A 23520-nucleotide genomic window follows, 5' to 3' on the forward strand; every position below is an offset into this window, starting at 1 on the left:
TTTTTGTTCTAGCTCATGGGTTGCATTGATTTTAACAGGTCCTCTTGCCACCCCTAGCCCTTTCCTGCATACAAGGGCTTCAAAGCAAAATGTGTTTAACTTAGGACTTTTTTTTTTTTCCTCTTCTCACTTTGTCTTCTATGAGATGTGCCTCCTGAGGAATAACAGAGGGACCTGCTTATTTGGCTAATATGCACAAGGACCTTTTGAGAGGGCAAGACTCTTTGCTATCTGGTACCGTACAGCTGTTGTTGCTACCATGTGTATTAAGGATTAGAAATGCTTAGTGTTGTAAGACAGATTATTTTGGCTCAGATTTTCCCCTTGGCTGTAAGGAGGTCCTAAAACTCACAGGAGGCAGGAGCAGAGCTCCTCTCCGGCAGCTGTGCTGCGCAGCCCGTCCCCGTAGGAACCCCCAGATACCGGCACAGAATTCCCCATCTACCTTAATGACGATCAGAACAGCAAGGAGTGATGATCTGTAGCTCGTCTCTTCTTCCAAACAGATAGGGCACGGCAGTGTTCCCGTAATGGCACAGCTTCTGGATGAGCTGTGGTATCACAGGATACGGCAGGAGCAGATCTGTGAGGGTGGGATCGAGCTGCCTCAAGGATCTTTGGTTGCCGTGTAGCTTCATGCCATGATAATAATTTGCTGAAGTTGTTGCAGTTGAAAACTCTTGAGTCATTTTTCCTGAAGTCCCTTAATACGTCTTTTTGCGTGACAGAGAATGGTTTGGACTTTGGGCTCCTAGAACTGTGATTAAACAGCTCTGTGGAAGAGAGCATTTCTTAAATCAGCTCTTTGCCAGCAGCATGCTTACCCCAGGCTTTCTCCCTGGAGCTGGCTAAAAACTCCAGAGCCTGTTATGGGAGAACTTAGAAGGTTTTTTAAATGATGGAATGGAGACCTTGATCCTTTTTAATAGCTGCTTATTATAGTGGTAGTCATTGGGTTTTGTAGAACTGTTCCGTGTTCCACCAAAACACAGCAGGAACTCAAAAGTTAATTTTCTCTTTATTCATAATCATTAATTCATAGGATTTATTGATGACTGAGCTAGTTAAGAGGTTGCTTCTGTATTACCTAGGTATCCTGTACTTTTCTCAAACTCTCGAAGGTGACAGACTATGGAATAAAAACCATCCATGGGAGTTTTTTTTAGACGTTCTGCCATAGTGAGATTTTTGCAGCTGTTTTTAAACCCTTAGTAATATATATGAGACATTGCAGGTCACTTTGGCAGTTTAAAAAGTCAGGTTTTTTTATTTTCTAGGACTTAAATTTCCTTGCAGAAATTCTGCAGAATGAGTAAGTGATTTGAGAAGCAGGATAATTTAATGAGAAAATGTCAGGCTGCCTGACTTTTTGTTTGTTTGTTTCTGGGTTTTGGGGGTTGTTTTTGTTAAATTATGTTATTGGTCTTTTAATGGCGTTGGTTCTGGGATTATTTTTTTAATGGGAAAATTAGCGAGAAGCATTGTGTGATTAGGATACATGCCTGCCAGGACCTTTATATTTTAACATGTGGTAACTTATAGTGAAATCTGATCCAGCTACAAATAAGACACGCTCATTTAAGCAACAGTCCTAATCGTAGCAGCATCTCCCACCATGTTAAGACTCCTGCTTCTGGTCCAAAGATGAGGCTAGCCTAGTTGTTAATGTAGTTCATCCTGCAACGCAGCCAGCAATAAAGGCAGTCTGCTGTTATTTGAGAGCTGAGAGTAATTTAATATTCTATCGCTCAACTTAGTTTGTCTCCAACTCACCGAAATGTTACGTGGAAAGCACTGAGCAGTGCAGATGAATCCCTATTGGAAAGGACATGCATCGCTTGCTGTGCATGCAGTCTTTCCAGAAACACTCCAACATGAAGGAGAATGGCGTCTGCTGGAAGCAGGAGCCATTGCCTGGCTTGGAAGATGTCCTAGATGTGGCCCTGTGTTTCACAGTCATGCAGCCAAAAAATTTGCAATGCAATCTACTCAGCAATGGGATCACGCTTCAAAAGCAGTAGGTGCGTTAAAAAAAAAAAAAAAAATTGTCATCAGAATCTGTTCCAGATGCTAATTTAGAAATACAAACAGGAGAGCCCCAGAATAGTACCATTAATGTTGTTGGCCCCAGAAATGGTGTATTTCAGAAATGCAGGCCACTCGATTTCACTTAGTGGGTTCACTCTGAAACCTAAAGATTGCAAGTGAAATCGGTATGCATTTTTACCTTTCTGCTGCTTTCATGCCTCCCATGATTATTTATTTTTAGCTGAAAAAAAAAAAAAAAAAAAAAAGAAAAAGGCTTAACTATTCCCTGCTCAGCCTCCAAACCTCCAGCAACCTCTCAGACAACCTGCATGGTCCAGTTAAGTGTTCCCTTTGCTGATGTCTGCAAAAGTCACTCAATAAATCAACTTCCACTTCCAGGCAGAGATTATGAGAACCTTAGCCTTGATTATAATTACGCATTTTCATTTTAATGCATTAGAAAATGCTCAGTTTAAAAGGTAATTGAGGGCGCTCTAGATTTTCAGTTTGGTGAGCAGCAGGTTACTGGGTTCTGCGACTTTGCAGCAAAATATGGGGTTAGGTTTTCAAGAACATCAGAGCTTTGAGCACAGCATATTTTTGTATTCCTTGCAGTCAGTTGAGAGGTGGCATTGTTTTCACGATTCTTCCAACCTGTAGTTACTTATTTCCCTGTTACCTTGATGTCAAACTGTATTATGTAGGAAATTGCTGTTTAGTTACTTCCTCGGGTATATGTATTCCAGATGCAGTATTTCTAAAACCTTCTAACAATGTCATTTTTCCTGATTGCTAGTCAGGTCAGCATTCCGTAAAACACCTAGGCGATCGCAGCTTGTGTATGAAAATCCCAAAAGGCCAAATGCGACAGCTCTGTGTTTTGTAGCACGTCACCTTCCCATCCTTTCGGTCCTGTGGTTTTTGGCTTTCAGAATATCTGCTGTGCATCCAGAGAAGGTTGGGCAGACAAAACTTGCACTGTGGACTGCATCCAGCAGGCAGTCCTCCTGACTTAAGCAACTCCTTTAAATTTTCCTTAAGCTCTCCAGGGCTATTTTGTTTGACCTTTATTTAGTTAGAGTATCCCTTCTAGGAAAGCAATTATTGCCAGCCCCTTGGGTGGTTGCTGTAAACCGGGTTTCACTGTACTGGAGCAGTTGTGGTCACAAGCTCTGTAGTTAAGCATCAGCTCTAGTTTCTAACCCTTTCTTCTTCATAACCTGAAATAAATTAATTTTACTTGCGAAGTTTCCATAGCTTGTCTCAGTGTAATAGTGACTTAGGTGCTTGTTGTTTGGGCTTTTTTTTTTTTTTTTTTTTTTAAACTATATTGAATTAGGGAGAAAAAATAACTCTATTTTTGTCCATCAATTTTAGTTAAAATATTGTATTATTCCAGTTACATTTGGATCTTGAGGAGTGAAGACTTTCAGGAGCAAATCCTCTTCTTACAAATAGGAGGCAGCATTGAAAAACCTGCCTGTTTTGATGACTCTGGCAGAAATGTAAAAGGAAAATTAATTAGCTGTACTCATGAATCCTTACTCTGATAGCTTCATGAGTAAGTAGTGAGAAGCTTTCCATGAGTTTCTTGAGCATTTTGTTTAAGTGCCCCCACAGAGATACTCGGTCTCACAAGACTGCAGTTTAATCTAGCTCAAGGACTTTACAAACTCCGCAAATCAAAGACCTCCTTTTTTTTTTCTTCTTTTTAAATTTGTACTCTAGAAACATTTAGCAGCATCAGTTAACGCTGGTGTAGTGTTAATACTGAGCTGTGAAGCATTTCAGTGTCAATAAATTTTCAAATTTTCCCATGGAAAAAAATAGCTTGTACTTAATACGTGTATCCTATGTCGCTGTTTCTGTTCCCTTCTTTTTTTACCTGGTTAAATATATGCCTCCGTTCAGTGCTACGGCATAGCCTTAAAAATTTGCAGGACGTTCAGCTTGATCAAATATCACGATGAAGACCACTGTCTCTGGAGTGCTGAATTTCTTAACCTTATGCATCAGTGCCGCATTTTGCTATTTCTGTAAATGAAGAAGAAAACTCCAAAGGCTCAGAATGAAACCAGGCTTTATTTTTTCTTCAGGAATTTCTCTTTAGATTCTCAGGTATTGATTTAAGTGTATGAACAGCTATATTTAACCCTGAAAATTTCCAGGGCGTTGAAGATTTCTGTGCAAGAAAGGCTGGTATTAGGATATAGACATGTGCATGCACATGTGTTCACAAATTCACTATAATTTGTCCTGTGAATAAGTTGTTTTAGGGTGTACTTTTATTGAGACAGAAAGTGTGACCTTACTAGTGTATGAGATTCAGAGACTTATATAGGAACAAGGTAAAACCACAGGTAGGAATTGCTGAATAATTACCTTTAGACCAACCTGAGCAAGAACCTTCCCAAGAGGGCAAGCTCATTTAATGGTTCCTAAAACTCAATCTTGTGGATGTCAATGGTCATGCTTGATTATTTGCAGCAGTGTTTTATGAAAAAGCAATAAAAATGCATTGGGAGTGTACAGAGGAAAAAGGGAACAACAAATGGGTTTAGTTTTTCAATTGAGTCCCTTCGGTGTGCACAGGTAGAGGCTACGTTTCATGCTGCTGTGCCTTAGCTATTTGAAATGTGCGTATGTGTGTGTATCTACCCAAAACACTGCTGTGCTCTGCTAGCTTATGATCGACAAGAGACCAGCAATGAGAGGAAAAAATTCTTATGTTTGTTTTAGAGGAAAAGCAATTACAGTTACGGTTAAAGGATTAACCTGTTTTCCCAGCTACCTGTATTCTTATCTGCAAGGCCCTTTGGAGAGCCGCACTAACAAGTACAAAGCTTGGCAAGAGGTAGAAAATGTCATGTCGTACGCTCTAGATTATTCCTGATGTTAATTACACTCTTCCGCTTCTTTCCTTCCCTCTTCTGGGCTCTGAAAAATACCCCACAGCAGCAAATGCTGCAGAAGTGACAACCGAATGGCCCCAAGTATCCGCTGACTGACTTAACCATAAACGTCTGCATGCGTTCGGTACGGGCGTAGGTAACGCAGACGTGCTGTTTTCAAGAACTTGGGGAGTGGGTGGCACTGCAGAGAGAATAGCTGGCTCTCACGTGATTTGAGGTGTTAAAGGTAGGCTGAGTGTTTTGGTGGATAAAACACTGGCCTTTCGACCTTGGTTCCCGTCCAGCTAGAGATCTGGAAATAAATGAGTTTACTGCTGACACTCCAATCCCAGCAGACAAAACTTCACACCAAAATACCCCCACGTATAATTTGTCACATTTGGCATCTGCTAAGAAAAGAGCAAGAAGCGACCTGGCGCAGAGATGTAATCATCTTTCACCTTCCTGCTGGGGGTGGGAGCATAGCAGGGACAATCCAGAAATGCTTTCAAGTCTGGGCCTCTGAGCCACCTCCAGCCATCGCTTGTCTTCTGCAAACTTGTTACTTGTAGGAAATCGTCTGCCATTAGGTTTGTGCAAGGCTTTTGAAGTAGATTGGCTAGAAAGTCAGAAATGGATTTTTTTTATTTTATTTGGGTTTTTTAGGAACGCTGTGAAAGTAACTTGCCCTTGTAGGACTAAATCTGAACGTGTACAATGTTGTAATTTGCTGGTCTCCTTGAAACAGCTCGGTAACCGCAGCACATTTATTCCATGTAATTGCACCTGGCAGCATTTCTGGTGCATCTAAAAACTCAAGTTTGTCTGCAGGAGAAAAAAAAACTTAAAAATCACTATTTGGCCACAAAGTAGAATGCAGCTACTGTATGAAAATATGTGTATTCTTTGAAAGCTTTAGTAAAAGAGAAGCTGGAGTGCATAAAAATTCTTTAATCCTAGAGATTTTTTAGGCTGAAGTGATAGCCAGAAAAGCTTTGTAAAGCACGCACATTATTTATTAGATACTGCCATTTCAGCATCAATGGACAAGTTGCAGAATAGGATTATCTGCCCAGAGGAGATGATCATTTCAAAGACAGGGTGTGCTGGGGAAACCCAGAGGAGAGAGGAACTGAAGTTTGGTTTGCTGGGTTCTGCTAACTTCCCTCTTGTGGCCATAGAGCCATAGGACCATGGCATTTCCTTCTGCACAGGCGTTCACACTGAGGAGAGAGTACTGCAAAATAGCAGTAGCTGTGGGGAATGGGAAAATTTAACCCTTCACAGGGCGGGAGTTAGCAGATGAGAAGAGGGAGTAAAACCTATTTGCACACTTGTGGGGATCCGCTGGGAATACCAGCTTTGTTGCCCACAAAGTGCAGCTGAGCTCGTCTTGGAGCCTGCACGGCTGTGCAGCCTGGCTCTCTTCTGGGGACGTGTCGATGACAGGCTGCCAGCGTTCTGCACCGCGGTGGGCCATCAGGCTGGCCCCTGCAGGAGGAGGTAGGAGGAACACAGGTTTGATCTTAACACATAGCTGGGGGCTTTGCCATTGCCACCTTGAAGGTTTTATGTAGAAAGCTGCATTTGTTGGTTTTCCTGTTGTAGGGAGATCGTGAGATTTCCCTTTCTTCGGAAAGGATGTGATAAAGCTCAGGCTTTCAGTTGCTTTGGGAACATATTTCACTCCCAAGAAATTGTTGGGGTAAGACCTCTGAAGGTGTGTAAAGTATGAGGTGCTTTCGGTGTATATTGCCAGTCAAGAACCACTCCCAAATTTCACTGACGTAGAGTGTTTCCAAAGAAATAAGCACCTCAGAGCTGTATCTGTTGAATTTGCTTCATGAGTTTGCCCAAGTAAACCTCCAGGCTGGACAGAAAAGGGGGGGAAAGTGACTTGTTCATACTTATTTGTGAGTTTGCTGGGCATTATCTGTTTCCTGAGACTCAGTAACATCTCTGCTACTGCTGTGCTTAGTGAGACCAAACAGATCAGGGGACATTGAGTAACAGGTTTGAGAAGCGTAGGTGAGGATAGTGCTCGGACCTGTAATTCAAGCTCTTATTGCGTAGATTGCAAAGGCTTGGTTGACTTCTGGACACGCTGTTAGGTGGTTCACTCTTCCTTTGTTCAGAGGTGTGAAAAAAAAGAAGATACAGCTAGTAATGTTATCACTCCCTTCAGAAGAGGGCTTTTGGAGGGATTGTCTCTGTATTCTCATTCTCAGGTCTTCATTTAGATAATGTGACTTCCCCTAAGTCCATGGAAGTCAATAAGGTTTATACCAGAGCCTTGGCACTCTATAAATTAAATATTAGGAGCAGTGTTTGAAGTTTAAAGCCCTCCCTCCTCCTGCTAGCTCAGATTTTCTGCTGCTGTGCTTTTTTCTTTATGCCTGAGCACCTTGCTGACAAGTGCTAATAACAAAATGCCAAGAGAGGGTCCAGTCGGAGTTACCACACATTAAACATTCTGAACTTGTCCTTTTGCTCGTAGATTGTGCATAATTAATAATTAAACGGTTTCAGTTGTAATGGGTTGACCTTCTTGAACTGTTCATTATTCACAAGGCAAAGGCATCACTCAAACTTTTTTCCTATTGCCCTTCTCCGTTCTCACTGCGTGTGCACAGCTTGGCTGGTTTTGAGAAATCAGAGGCTGATATTGTCTCCTGCAGCAGATCCCGGTTACGGATATGTTGCTTGGATATTTTGGGAAATAGCCAGGCTTGGGAATAAGCTGCCTGGGGATATAAGAGGCCAATGGTACATTGACCCTTAAAACCATTCCTGTCCCTACTGCCATGTTAGCAGCATCCCCAATATATAGGTCTTTGTGATATTATAAGATACAACATTTAATGACCATAGAAGAACCATTTCCCAGTTTAAAAGAGTATAATGCTTCCTCACTCCTTTAAAATCCCAGGTTTCTACTTTTTTTGCCTCTGTAGCATGTTTTCATTGTGCGGGTGGGTAGAGTAAGGCAGGCCATCAGTGTGGCTGGACTCTGATCCCGATGGTTACGTCGGATGTGACTGTTGCATTATACAGACAGCGCAGGCTGGGTAGAGACGTGTAGCTTTGCTTTATTTCCCCGTATTCCCATCTCTTTGAGTGTCAGCTGAAGTCTGGGGAACTTGGGGATACAATATGTGATGTATTTACTTTGTGTAGTTTTGGAACTGTTTGCTGTGTTCCTGATGCAACACCATTGTGATCGCTCAAGTTACAGAGGCAGCAACAGCAGAACTTTCGCTCTAGAAATAGCTCTGACTACAAAATGCTCTCACTGTTCTACTACTGAAATAGTCTTGCATAGTATAGTATCAGAAACTGAAATGTTTCAGTCATTGCTTTCCCTGGGCAGACACTGAATGGATGTTTTCTCTTTCGAACTAAGGTAAAATACAGCTTTTGAGGCAGCTCTTTGGTATTCACCTTCAGAAGCAGTTGAGGGTCCTGTACTTTCCTGGTTCAGCTAAAACCAAAACCTGCCACCTCCTCCCCTATCTTACCTATGCTGTAAAGTAGCAATTGGCTCGTATGTACAGGAGTGAGATAAAGTTTTTATCTGCACTGATCTTTTTTCCTTCAAACACACTTGCCAGCAAGTACTTCCTTGAGATTGATGCGCTCTCCCAAAAGGCTTTCAGTTTGTCAGGCAAATAGCCAATAAATTTGTGGGTGCCCAGTCTGAAATCCTTGAGAAGACTGTATTAAAGTCTTCATCAAGTTTTCATACTGAGATCCAGTTTGTGTTCATCTTCACCCACCCACAATCTCTTCCTGAGCTCCTGAGAGCAAACCAGCCAAGGCATGGCCGTGACTGACCAGTCCACAGCAGAAGAGAGTTGGCCTGGGTGGGCTTGAAATACCTGCATTGTACAGAAAAATGTGCCCCAAAAACCAGCATTTAACCTTTCCTTTCATCCAGGTGAAATTTTCTTGCAGGCTTACGCAGGAGCACCTGGTGCCCTGGCTGCGCTGCAGCGGGCAAGGCGTTGTACCGACACTGGAGCAGCTTCTTCCCTGACTGTGCAACCCCCATGCCAGCACAGCTTGGGAGAGCCAAAGTGAAATGCTGGTGGCTTCAGAGCTGTTCATCAGCTTCTCCTGCCCTCTCATCATGAAGTTTCACTCTATTATGGGTCCGTCATCTCTTTGTGATTGCAGAAATTATCACCTACCAAATGAGTGTGAAGTGCCACGTGCCTGTCCTGTTCCCCAGCATGGGCTGCTGCTCCGAGCTGGCAGCCCCGTTAGAGGGACGTTCCTAACAGGCTCCTCACTTGCATTTTACTTACAATAAACAGCAGGGATAGATTGCTGGGCAGAGCCAGTTCCCCAGGGAACGGGCTCTGATAGCTTCACCCTGTGGTTTACAAAATGATCTGTGCTGCGTGCCCGGAGTATCTCCTGCTGTTCTGCTTTGAGTCCGTCCCACCTGGGAAAGTGGCTTTTGCTACTCCCAGCCCAGGAAGGCTCTGCCGGACGAGAAAAAATGGTGGGGGAGAGGCAAAGCCTGCTGGGCTCCACGCCGGTGTAAGCAAGCCTGACATTTTGTTCTGCGTTTTCTGTATTAATATGAATAATTTTCATGCGCGGTTCTTTGAAGTGGAGAAAGTTTAATTGCGCTGCTTATTTCCTTGTCTCCCTTCCACTCTCAGGTGGAAACCTTCCTATATTGATGTCATTTATAAGTTTAGAAACAATAACCTCTCCCTCACCCGGTCTAAGTTCAAAGAGAATTTGGGCATGTTATATCAAACACTCCTTGTTTTTAATAGAAGTCTTTGAAAATTGTAAAGCAATTTTGGCTTCTCCTTTTACTCTTCAGTTACTTTTGATTTAATTGTATTTTCCAGCAGTTTCCAATTGTTTGAATTGGAAACAAAGCCTTAATAAGAGTTCTAGTTAATTTTCTGTCTTGTAATTACCGATCTCATTTTTCTGATAATTGGCCACAGCAATTATATGTATATTTACTAATCACATAGGAGGCTCTGCAGTTGTGTCTATCTGCCACCATTGATAATGGCACACACATTGCAGAGGTGCTTTTATCATCTTCTTTTTTCCACTACATCAAAGCTATTTCCTCGCATTCTCAATAATGAATACATGCATGCATTTGACACAGTTGTGTGCTAGAGAAATTGTTTGGCTCCCACCAAATGCTGCACGCTCTGAGTTTCTTGCCTGCAGCGCTGGAAGGTTGTATGTAATGATATATTGCTCATCCAAATGGCCAAAGCACTCCAAAGCACAGTGAGATTAAAATAAGTCATTCCTTTGTTAATTTAAATAGGTGCATGTATCATACTTTGCAGGGTACTTTGTGTAGGGATGTCAGGGAGGAAAAAAGATGCCGAAAGGTATTTTTAATAGCAAATGAGAATAGCTGAGAATGGAGTCATTTGCAGCTGCCTGTTTTATGTGGCTCTCTTGTTCCAACTGTAGGTCTAATGAGATGACACTGTTAAAGTACTCTGCAGTGTAATTTCATTACATCCTGAGCTGTTACACTATAAACACAGTGGAGCTCTCTGTCATTCTTGGAAAAACTCCTAAATTCGTAAAGCCCTTCTTTGCAAATGGTGGTGTTGTTTGTTCCCTGTTTGGTTGTGTTTTTTTTTTCTCATGCTTTAGTTGTTTTTTTTTTTTTTTCTTCCATAAATACTGGGTGGTTATTTTCTACCACTAGACTGGTAAATCCTGCATTTTTTTCCTCTTAAAAATTCTTTCGCCTTTTAAATCTAGAACAGACAGCATATGAGGACAGCCTCTAAAATGAATAAGTGTAAATAAACATGAGTGTAAATAAATAGCAAATACAGTGAAAGAACAAAGGTCAACACAAGAATAATTTCACAGCTCTTTGTTAATTACAAGACCATTTGTGTGTTACTTAAATAATCATTAATTTCTCATTTACACTTTCCCTACCTTCCTTTTTACCCTGTGGCTATCATTGTCCTTTTTTCACCTCCCCTCAGTGTCTTTCCACATGTTTTTACCCATTGTGTAATACTCATTAGTTGAAATTCAGTGTTTTATAACACATTCTCAGAAGAATTTGTACCTTTCTCCCTCAAATTCTCTGTGTGAAAAGGGGCCTTTATCACTTCCTTCGTTTTTTCTTTTTTTTTGGTTTTGTTTTGTTGTCGCTGTTATATTACTATCCTCAAAAAAAAAAAAAAAAATTATCTTCTTTCCTTCTGACTCTGCTTCTTCTTTCAATCCAATCCCAGGAATCGCCCGTCCTTCCAGCCGGGGAGTTCTCTGAGCCATTTGTACACTTCATCACTCAATGGTAAGCTCAGTTTGCAAACATGCCATGCCCTCAATGTAAATGATACATGCCATTAACTCTGCAGCTCTGCGAGACCTTATGGCTTTCCTTGCATCCTTTCTGAGAGAAGAGGGACTTGGGGGCCTTGGGCAGATGGGGCAGCAAAGCTAAGCAAACTGTTTAAATTATGTAAACGTTATTTACACAAAGGGTCGTAAAAGTACTTACAAGGGTTTCTCCTGTTTTAATAAACCTGCCCTGAATGTGGGTGCAGTCTTGTGCGCTGAGACTCCTAAGAACTCATCTGGGGATAAAGAGGCTACAAAGACTCATGTGTATAATATTATTCAGGGTTTTTTAAAATATTACTTATAAAATTGCCTCAATATTTGGAAAGGCAAGCAGCCTTGATTAATTCATTGGCTTTTCAGTAAGTAATTTTTACTGGGAGTCGTATTTTAAAACACACCACTGGGTATATTTTCTTTCCTTAAAACTGAATAGTTCATTGAAAACCTTTTAAATGAAAGGAGAATTGGGGAGAGGAGGAATTTGTAGGATAAAGAATACAGTTCTTGAGTGGCTAGAGAATAAAAATCTTGAGGGTAAGCTCTCTTAAAGAAACAAAGTGAAGGGAATTTATTTTTTTTTTTAACTGTCGCATCTCCCCCATTCCAACCCCCCCCCCCCCCAAAAAAAAAAAAAAAAACAAGAAAAGGCGAGGGGGCAGCTATTTATGTACAGCAGGAGAAAAAAGCTTGAATTCTGTAAAAATATGATGTGTTTGATGGAGAAGCCATTGCTTCTGCAAACACGCTCTTCCAGGGCTGGATGCTCAGCTGTGCTAAATCGGATGGAGCCATCTCAGTGTGTGCCACTGCAAGCTGCAGCCGTGGGGCTGAGAGAGAATCCTGCTCCAGGGATGTGCCCTCCTTGGTGCCCTCAGCCCCCCGCAGGTCTATAGGTTGGGCTTCATGGCGCTTTCAGATTCTCTGCTATATGCAAAAAAACAGCACTGCAGCAAGAGTCGCCTGATAAAACTGGATTTTGAATATGCAACACAGGAGAAAGTACCTCTCAGGACTGACATAGCATGTAACAGATAATACAGACACAAAAAGCAGTCTGATTATCGGTTAATTAAAGTAACTAAATAATTAAAGTTTGTGTAACACAGGCCTCCATTTTCAATAGTTTCAGTTTACAAAGCGCAGTGCTGTTTGGAGGATTCTGCAGCGCAACGAACTGATGTGTGTGGAGGTCTACGCGCTTTATCCTTGCAAAAAAATTGACGACAGACTGTTTTTTAAAAAAAAAAATTCTCATCGAGGCAGAGAGAGGGATAACCTGTGTTAAAATTTCCACAGATGTCAAACTGAAGCATAACTGATGGTGGCTAATAGCCTTGTTTTCCCTCGGGACACAGCTACTTTGGACTGTCAGATTAGAACTGCTACCAACCCACTCGTCAGCCAGCTTGCGTTACTGGCTGATGCCTGCATTATTTGAGGGGCTTGTTGTTATTTGTAGGGAGGGTAAATCGTATTGTTAATACCTCTGATTTACAGCACAGATCGTCTAGTATTTTAGAAATAGTGTCAGATTGGCCATACTTTTTAGTGGGAAGCATTACCATTTAAAAAAAGCAAATGAGAAGAAGCTCTATACTATTTAAGCAATCAATTCCTGATAAGTATTAGAGATGTCAAGTGAACAGCGTATCAGACTTTATGACTTTATGCCAATTACGCCATAAACACTGGCTGTTTGGATGTAATCCAATTAGTAGGCAGCTCCTGATGGTCACCTCTGTGCCATGTTATTGTGTTCCTTCATGCAGCTAAGCACAGCCTTCAATAGCTAATTGCACCTGTTGCACAGAAAACTAGGACTATTTGGATGAGAAACATGATCTTATAAACAGGTTAATGCTGTGTAATGAACTATCACCCTGCAGTGTAATGGAAATAAATGTGAAAAAATTAAGGTGGAAACCCCAGGGTATTGTGCGTTCTCCTGAAGCTGTTTAGTGTTAGAGTTAAATTTCCCACCTGTTTGTATAATACTTTGTGTCGAGCTATGTAATAATCCCTAGCAAAATGAGAATCAACTTACTGTGCCTTCTGAGCTGTCTGGTTTGCAGTCATCTCTGTGTTTTATACACGTTCATGGTTACAAACGGCGTAGACCACCGCATCCTGTAAGGGAGGGGTGGAAGGGAAGGAAGAAATCCATTAACATTTTGGCCACTGTTAGGAACCCTGTCTTCCACTGGCACGTGATAAAGTTAAGAAATACGTTGAAATTCTTCATTCTGTGTTAAAAGAGGGTATCTTCAATATTTAAGCAAGTAGAATAAATAAGCAATTGTTTATATATGAACGTTTTTGTTTTATGACACATAGCATGAAAAAACAACCAAAGGAAAGGCCAGCACCTGAAGATTTAATGGTAAGTGAAACTTCAGAGCCCCTCGGTGTGTATTTGTCTATGAATATTTTTTAATTCATGTATATAGAAGTGTATCCATTCTCTTCTGTATTTTTTAGTATTTCATGTAATTACATACTAATTTAAATGTAAGCTCTTTCTGGCTTGTGCAGCAGTTACGTATTTACAGAGAGCACGCAAACCAAAGGTGGAATTATAACTCCACTGAGGTTGATGGGCATTTTGCTGTTACCTTCACCGTGGCCCAGGCTTCACTGGTGATTTGGGGAGTTAATACAGAACTTTCACAGCCAGTACGAAGTTTCAGTCAAAGCCATTTTGATGCTTAATACACAATTTTTTTCAGTTCGTATGTCCAGGGATTACAGCTTAATGTAGGTCACTCTTTGTCATCATTTGCCAGTCTTAACCGTTCAAAATCTGAAGATTGAAAACAGAGGATATGGTCAAAATACTGTATTTTTGATGAAATGCAGGAGCCACTGTTTTCACTTATGTTCATGTAAAATGAAATTAGATTAGCTACTGAAGATTGAGTTAATACGTAGCTTTGGTCTGTCCGCAGAAGCACGCTCAGTGTTGGAATCTGAGCTCAGAGACCACTTCTTCTGCTTGCAATTGCCATTTTTTCAGGAAGGCAGTAATGGGGTACCTACTCTCAGGCTGGTCCCCCGTGGCTGTGCATTTAGTGCCGTTTTGACTGGTTTTAAGCAACTAGAAAAAATTCTATACCAAACAATTACCACAGATATTTACAGTAACTTATATTGTAGATAAGAGTTGTAGGCCCCTCTGACTCACCTCAAATATATTTGCTTTTTAAAGGTTTATTGCTTTTCTTTATATGTTGTGTTTCCTGTAACTCAGAGGTTTCTGTAGAATCAGAATTTATTTTCTGTGCATTAAATATTTGGGAATAACTTTAACACATTTTAACAAGATCAGGACACATTTGCATCGTTTCGTTTCTTGCTTACATGCTGCGAACTGCGAGTAGAATACACAAGTGTTTCTGTTGCAGCTATTCTCTAGTTAAAGGCTAATCTCTGAAGATGCCTTGGGGCAGGTATCTCACAATCCAGACTAGTCTCAATTTAGATCCTGGTTAATAAAGTATTTAACTGTGAATCTAATTTTAAGGATATTAACTTCAATAGATCTACATTTGAAGTTAGGCACCTGCTTAAATACCTTGGTAAAATGAGGCCTTAAAGTTTATCAGAGCCCCTCCACTTTGTGGTGGCGTGTGTCTCGTATGAAAGGCTTACACTGCCTTATTTTGTCTTTTTTATTAACTTTTGATGGTTGGAAAATTCTTGCAGTTAGTCACATCTGAGAAAACTTGGAACAGGTTCTAGAGATGTAGACACATTTACCTTGTGCACTATTATGCTATGGCTGGATAGCTTAGCTATTAAAACAACGGAATAGGGTTTCATAAAACCTGTGTCTGTTTGTAAATGTATGTTTCAGTGATGCAATAGGCCTGCCACTTATAAATAAAACATCTGCAGATCGCACATACCCCCATAAGTATATATGTATGTTTGTAAGCAATAACACCACTCCAGGGTGTAGAGTCATAAAAATGAGGCCAAAGGGTGAGTGCCTGCAGTACCAGGGAAGTGCACAGATTTATCTTTACAACTACATGCCCTGGAGTGTGCTAGTCCCCTTTTAAGGATGTATTTTGTAAAATAATTTTAAAATTATAGCGGCTCAGGAAAAAAAAAAAAGCCTTCCTACTTTTTAAACAAAATCTTTTGTTTAATCCATTTTTCTCCTCATTCTGCTTTCTATTCAATTATAAATGAACTTGCAACAACAAGTACTAAAGCATGAGGTAGACTGCTGCTGAAATAAAGAAGTGACCCAGTCCTTGCCTGCAATGTGGCTGACCCTCATAAGATGCCCTAAATTCCCTCCTCCAGCCTTGATGGGCTCAGAGCACCCTGTGCTTTTCTGTAACAGACTCACTATTAGCTCAGTAGTTGCTCACCGTCAAGCCCTTTGCATTCTTGCACTTACCCAGTCTTGTCAAGGAGCACTTTATTTATAAAACCCATATGCGTATATACATTAGCATCATATGTTGGTATGCACACAGCGTATCTGCACATACATATACATACGTGTCTGGAAATTACCATACTTTGTTGGAAATTGGGGCCAGAACAAAAGCTGTTAAATACCCTCTTTTTTTCTAGATTCTAGATTTTCTAAATTATAGAATTGCTTACCACAATACCTTTCTAGTTCCACGTCATACCTTTCTGAAACCTCTGTTGTAATTCTGATGGGTATCTCCCTGTTAACTACCAGAGTGGGTAGAGTGATGCAGGCACTATCGGTGAAATCCTGGACTTGTCAAGGTCAGCTTACCATTGATTGAAATGAGAGTAGGATTTCACCTTGTTCATTGGGTTTTGGGGGTTTGTGGTTTTTTATTTAGAAGCGTACTAGCTAGGGTGAAAGGTACAACACACAATCATTGTTACCTTCAGACAAAACCATGGAGTGCAGGCTTTCTCCCCAATGAACATTAACTGTACTGGAAGTCACTATTTTGTAACCAATTAGTATAATTAAAGACTGAAAGCAAAATGAAGGGAGCAGAACATCAATCTTTTTCTGCTCTCCTGATAATCAGTGAATTGTTAAATGCGTTTGAAGAGCCGACTAACAATACCTGGCAACTCCAGTGAAGTCACAGGGCTACATCAGGGATGGATTTACCCCGTCTATCATGTTAGGAAGCCTTTTTTTTGTAAAAGCCACTGCACATTTTGTCAGAAAATAGGGCCAGAGCCAAGGCTGTGTGCAATTCCCGTGTAAAGTCAGGCATTCTATTACCATAGATATTCTTGCGCAAGTGAACACCAGATTTCCGTAACGGCTGGCATAAATCAGGTGCACGTATTCACACATGGTCGCTATGCCCTTCCTTCTACATACCCATCCACAAAACAAGATAGAACATCAGTTTCTCTGTGTGTATTTAATCAATAATTTAATTGTTTCAAAATATTTCAAATTAACAGACTTGTTCCACAGAAGTGGGGGGAAAAAAAAAGTAATTTCACCAAGCCCTGAGAAAATTGTCCATTCAGGGAAAGACATAATCTTTATAATTCACCAGTGGTGATTCTGAACCTCGCGCTTACAGTGTCTGCTCTTTTGTCTCCAGTTTGTTCCCTCGTAAGAAGAGAAAGGCAAACAGTCAATTAAATTGAATATACTCCTGTTTCAGCACCAGGGAAGGCCGCACAACATCTTAGCGTATTCCTCTGTCTCTCTTCCCTTCCCTTCCAACAAGGAAAGAAAAATCTCAACAATTCTTCTGTATAAAGATTTATTTTATTCCCCTCCCCCCGCTGTGAGCTTCTGGTTTTCATCTGGAACGTGGAGTTCCCTGGCATGGCAAGCCTGGCTCCCAGGGAAACGCAGGCACGCCTGTGTATTTAGCAGTTGTGATGTGGCGGTGCGGGTAAGGTTTGAACTCCTGCTTGTGCCGAGTGTATGGGTAGGTGTCCGCAGGCTGGTTTGCCTCGGGAAGCTGTAGTTCTGACTGTATTTACGGTATTTTTCAGCAGCTTTCCATTCTAAGCTCTATTTAATGGAATCTATGCATAGTAAGTAATCAGGTCAGAGAGAAGCAGCATCCCCTGTTTGAGATCAATCGCTGGCTAATACTTTATCTAGGCCACTTTATTATCTCATGCTGATTCCATTCCCATTCTCCTCCTCCTTTGTAGCATGCACTTCAGCTGTGGTAAAAGTACGTATCGCATACATATTAAAAACATATACCCATTCTATCTGTATGTAAATGTGTGAGACACAGCTGGATATTGCAGGAGTTTGATTTACTAATAGTTATTATCTGTTCTAGCTGTTCAGAGGCAAAGAGAGTTTCAGAAAACAAGCTAGCGCAGAAATTGCCTTTATGATATCACTATCCTGCTTTGGTAATTGTTTAAAATCTCTTCTTTAGCTGGAAGCTTGGCCTTTTATTTTGCAGATTGTATGCACTTTTCAGAAAGCCAGCAGAATTCTTGAAGTCTCTTGTTGAGTTGTTTTGTTAGTACAGCATTGAACTCTACCATGCTACATATGGCTATTTAAACAAAAGCGATTTACTTAAAGAACTTGTGTTTGAAAACCCAAAGTTAAGCGTGTAGCAGTTATTCCGTTGTGCCTTGCCACGGGTGCATAAAAGTACAGTCTTCGGGATGCTGCTTGGATTTTTTAAGGAGGGTATTGGCCAAGGAGGGTATTGCACTTGATTACTTTTGCACAGGTCTGATAATTTTTGTTCAAGTCTCCAAATTTTAAGCACTACTCCTAGCTTTTCTCCTTTTTCAAATTTTAATTTACTGACAATTTTTATGTTGGTGTTCTGTCAGTTTAGAAGACTGTATGATAAATGGTATATTATCTGTGTCAAAACCACGAACTTGCTGGAAAACATGTTCTTTGTTTTTTCTTATTTTAATGCCTAGTGCAATTTTGAAATTTCCCATTCCTATACATTCAGCAATTCCTCTGTGTTTCAGGAGTGGCATTTAGATTAGGCACCCTGATCTTATTAGCTACAACGGGCATTTTTTCAGATGGATCGTTTGTGTATTTAAGTGTGTTAAGATACGTGTCAAGATATTAGAGACTCTCTAAAAACGGATTCTGGCTGGCTGTTCCCCCATCTCCAACAAGTATAGGAAATTAAATAGGTGAAGCTTTTAAGTATATATTAAGTATATGTAGTATTGATAATGTATTTTAAGTAGCTATATTCCAGAGGGTCTGGACAGTAGCACTTCTTACCAGGCAGAGCTAAACTTATTTGGAGCTTGTTGTGTTAAACCATTGTTTGTTGCTCTTAGGAAACACTTTTATGCTTTAAACAAAGAAATGGAGGATCAGCATAATCCTATCTGGATGTTCATATAAACCTTCAGAATAAAGACAATAATATACTACCCACTTACGTTTGTCAATAAAAGGGATTTCCCCAGCAGCTGATTGGGCTTCTGCATTAGAGCAGTGGCATCATTGACTTGAGTAGCTGAGATGGCTGTACGGGTTGGGTTTTTTGATGGTGTTAACTTCTAGGAAAGACCAGAGAGCCGTCTGTGCTTCGCTTTGCTTTTCACAAATACATCCCATAAATCTCATGAAGACAGCTTTACAGATAAATATTTTCTCTCTCTACCTATCTGGATGTTTATGCCTCATTGCTGGATCACAGTGACCCAAGAATTTTCCCTCTTCAGCTACTTAGAAGCATTAGGGTTGGGGATTTTTTCCTGAGCCAGTTCAGGATCTCCTACCAGTGATGATTTGTCCAGCATAAAATTGTCCATGCTTGGAGCTCTGATGGATAGCTTTGTTTGCAAACATTTAGACTCTCCTCTGTCACAGTGGTCCCAGTTATTCACCCCATGACAAGGAAGAATTCTGACAGACGCCAAAACACATGCCAGATGTGAAGGAAAGGGCGCTCTCCCGATTTCTCATGGAAAGAAGCACAAAGCCAAGTCTTTTGGCGGTTGTAAATATAGAATCATAGAATTGTTTATGTTGGAAAAGACTTTTTAAGATGGAGTCCAACCATTAAATGTATATGATAAATACAAAACCGTATCTTCAATCTATCAATTCAGACATAGAATGGACGAGGAGTTCTGGATCAAATCCTGGATAGACTGGAGGCCGTGTCAAAATTTATATTGACTTCATTGATGCTAGGATTTTACACTAGGGCTCAGGGTGCTCTTGTCACTGTGTGTTCATTATCTTCCTTGCCCAGGGTAGCTCAAGAGTTGGAGAAAAAAATGTCTTCTTTCAGGTGGCAGCATTGCTCAAAGCTCAACTCAACTGAAATGGGGAAAGGTGGGTTATGGATCTTGTATGGATCTTGCTCCCTCTCTCTTTCCCTCTGTCTTTCAAAAAAAAAAAAAACCCAAAAAACAAACAAAAAAAACCCCTCAGCCATCTCTGTCCTTAGGGGTATGGTTTGTTGTTCTTTGTCACTTGAGAAATCAGCTACCGAAATGGAGAAATACATTCTATCAGCGTCACTAAATCCAGCAATTACAGAAGACTGAGATTGTGACAAGGTTAACGTGTGAGCATTAGAGTTTGAAGGTGTTACGTCCATTCACTGTCTTCTGCAGTCGTATTGCTCATACCACCGCTTACTTTTTACAGAAAATGTGAACAGCTGACTTTCTAACGTGCCCTAAAGCTGCACGATATACTGGCACTTTCCAGTGAAATGTGAAGTGACTGGAGTTGGCTGGAAGAAGAGTTGAAAATCTAAGGAAATTGGACAAAAAAAAAAAAATTGGCAACAGCTTAGAGTGATACAGTTAATATTTTTGGTTACTTGACTCTCCTGGGCTTTGCGGTTTAATTTGAGCAAATGTTTCATTTGGCACTTCTGGTTGTTCTGTAGTTCTGCAGGCACAGAGACAAATATTTACATCTCACTCATTTTGGTAGCGGAATTGCAAGTCTTTCGATGATGATACATTGAGAAGCTGTGCATTTGTCTTGTTGATATTTTTATGTCAGCTGTCTTCCCTACATACTTACTTAAAAAAAAAAAACCAAACCTGTTAACAGTTCCTAAATAGGAGCCATAGCCTTAATTCCCAGAGTATTGTCCTCCTTGTTCATTCCAAATTCATCAAGGAATTTGGTCTAACAGGCAACTGTTGAAATCTCCATACGATATTTATTTGTTTAATGAAACTGGATTTTTAAATCTATTCAAACACTCTGTGTGAATTAAAATTGCTGGCATTTGTGTGGTACGAGCTCCTCATGGCTCTGCGTTCCGCTCAGCACCTCCAGCCGCTCCTGCAGTATTAAATAAGAGCAATAATTGCTTCTGAATAAGCGGGGTATAAAGCAGGAGATACAGATACGGCTTCTTAGTGACCTGTGCACATTATGCCTCAAATCCCTTAATCAGATTTGTGCCGCTTGATTCTTGCATCCGCAGAAATTCAGCTGGAGGATCAGGGCCTAAAGTAGTAAAAAATCAATTAATACTACTTTCTAATTTGTGCGGTTGACAAAAACGCATATAAATAGGGGACATTTTTCTACTTAAGAGGGCCGCACTGAAAGATTTTTAATTGGATTTTCATTGTGATTGACAGCAGTTGATTATGACAGTAACTTTATTTGGCTGGACTGTTATAGCCCTCTTGTTCAGGGCTGCTTTTTTTTTTTTTTTTTTCCCCCCCATCAAAGCTCTTTTTTATCCACAGAATCCCGGCGGAGCAGCCGTGCCTGTGAAAGAGCCTTTTAGCACCTTTGTTGCCGCTATCCCTGGTGATGATTGGGCCCAGCTGGTAGCAGATAAGAAAATGTGCCTCTCACAAAGAGGTTGCATCTCCCCTCTCCCTTGTTTCAATAATTTTAAGAGCCCCAGAAACCTGTTGAGGATTAGAAGTAGCTTTAGATGTGAAATGAGTGTTAAGTATTAGTAATCGGGAGATTAGGGCCCCGGGGACAATGGGAGATAAACAACTGCAATTAAGGCAAATCTGCCAGAGTAAACAAAATTTAGCAGAAACAGATGCCCTAACCATTTTGGGGGATTGATTGGAGGGCACCGAGGAATCGATTTTTGTCTTGTTTACACTTCCAAACCCCTGTGATAAACTGGGAGGCTAAATATTTCATACAGGCTGATTTTAGTTAATTTTTTTCCAGCTCCTCACAGTAGGCCTGCTCTCTTCTAACAGTGACCAGGCCCGAGTTTATTCAGCATTCACAGGGAGCAGCTAATTGTCTATGAAGGGCCCCTGTGTTTAAATGGGCTTGACAGGAATTTAAATTTTGTTTCAATCAACCTCTGTGCTCACAGCCTGCTCCAGTTTCTAATTTTTAAATTAAACATGATTTTTTTTTTTTTTGTAATTTTTTTTTTTTGAAGCTGCGGCCTCTCCTCCAGAGCCGGCTGCTCGCGCTCCCACCCGAGGCAGCTGCCGCAGCACGGGAATGCGCAGGTTTATTAAGGCCGTAATAGCAAAAGCACGACGAGCTGCAGCCATGGAAAAGTTCATTGTCCCATAAATGTGCATCTGCCTGTTTGGTTTTAATGGGAGATGCTGGGGTAAGCGCTCGGCTGGTGTAAATCAGGATGGCTCAGCCAGCGACTGCCTGCGCGGCTGGGGAGAAACAGGGTTTCCACTGGGGAAAGGCTCCCGGTAGGGAACGGTGGCATTAAAATACAAGTCTGAGAATGGAAATGGTTTTCTTGGCCTTGGACATTTGTTCAGTGACCTTGTGAGAGATTCAAAGGAATTTTTTTTTTTTTCTCCAAGCCAACTAGTGGTGATATATTTTGCATTCTCTGTGTTTGCAGCAGGGCTCCGTGCATTTGTTTGGGCGTCATTTCATACCTGAACTTTCTCTGCTCTGAAGACGGGCTGATTTGCCAGTATGTTCATGTTCAGTCCTCTAATACTTGCTTTATTTAGTCTCTTTACCAAACCTGGCAAAAATGAGGATGCTGTTTTGCACTGGATGCAGGCGATGTGTAGGCATGTAATGTGATATGATTGTACACTGTACTTTTAAAAACAACTTGTTCATTTGCAGAAACTTCATCACAGAAACGCTAGCGAAGTATGGGCTGTTTCATTCTCCCTTTTTGTTTCCAGCCAGATCATTTTCTGGGGTTTTTTGTTCATTGTTGTTATTAGAGTGTGTGTGTGTGCAGACATGTGTATGCACACAGCATTTTTTACTCCAAGGTTTGGTTGAAAAACATTTAGAAGATTGTTTCAGTTTACTCCAGTTTAGTGATTTCCTTTTTTTTTTTTTACCTTCCCTGCCACCCCCCCCCCCCCCCCCCACACACACACACACACACACAAACACCCCACCCCCATCAGTAGAAACCAGTTTCTCCAAACTTGGAGAACACAACCAGGTTTTCCACCCTTCTTTGCCGGTCTAGGGGATCACTTAGCCCCTGTTTGAAGGAAATATTATATCAGCTCTTAATGTCTGACTAGCTGTTTAGTGTCAGCGAGACTGTTCTCGTGCTTGCAGTGAGGCATGAGCTGAAGACACTTCTGCAGGTGCATCTACATTAACATTAGAGTTCAGGTCAGGTGTGCCTTTTTGGTGTGAATGTCTTGCTCTCTCAGAGCTACCACTCTTTGATTCTCATCACAGACAGGTCTTGAAGCTCATGAATTGAATCGATTTCAAATGAAACCAAACCAGAAGATGTGCTCCAGGCACACACCTAATGAGCTTCAGCTACTAATGGTTGCTGCATCCACAGACCAGACCCGAGCTGGTCAAAAGTAAAACCTCCTCCATCCCTGAAACACTGCACCAACCGTTTCAGTCTGCAGATCTGCTTCTGTTGTCGACAGCTTGCTAATGTTGACATACTCTATCAGCCTTGGGCCACTATCTCTGTTCCTCTTCTACAGCTCTTCTTAACCTGAGCAGCACTTGCAAAAGCACGCTCCGATTATATTTTGGTTGCCTTAGTTTTTTTTAAGAGTCATCACAAAAAAGATACCTTTGCTGGGAGTTTGCTCGTTTTGTTAGCTAAGCACCAAGAGGCATGCCAAGCACAGTTATCGGTTTAACAGCAAATATCAAAAGCAAAACTGCTGTGGAAAGAATGATCTGCAGATGGGCAAATAGACTCCTCTGTGCCACAGCCAAAACCAAAACTCTAGTAAATTTAAGACTAGTATCTGCCACAGAAGGAGAGCAGGAAAAATCAGACCCATGCACACCCTGAGGTCCTGCAGTAGGAGGGGGCTGAGCTGTCTGAAGTCAAGTCCATGCTACAGAAGTCAAAAGAGATGC

The 23520-nt window shown here is 41.1% G+C and overlaps 1 protein-coding gene across 4 annotated transcripts in view; it reads left to right on the forward strand.

Moving 5' to 3' along the window:
- The window catches only part of MAP2K5 (mitogen-activated protein kinase kinase 5), a 140109-nt gene that overhangs the window by 103292 nt on the left and 13297 nt on the right, over positions 1–23520 (forward strand). For all 4 annotated transcript variants that reach the window (XM_080396972.1, XM_080396973.1, XM_080396970.1 and 1 more), the window contains 2 exons: positions 11174–11235; positions 13620–13665. In XM_080396972.1, the coding sequence (XP_080253098.1) occupies positions 11174–11235; positions 13620–13665 (108 nt within the window). The remainder of the gene's footprint in view (positions 1–11173; positions 11236–13619; positions 13666–23520) is intronic.

This window comes from Falco punctatus (genome assembly GCF_963210335.1).
Source record: "Falco punctatus genome assembly, chromosome: 7".
NCBI lineage: Eukaryota > Metazoa > Chordata > Aves > Falconiformes > Falconidae > Falco > Falco punctatus.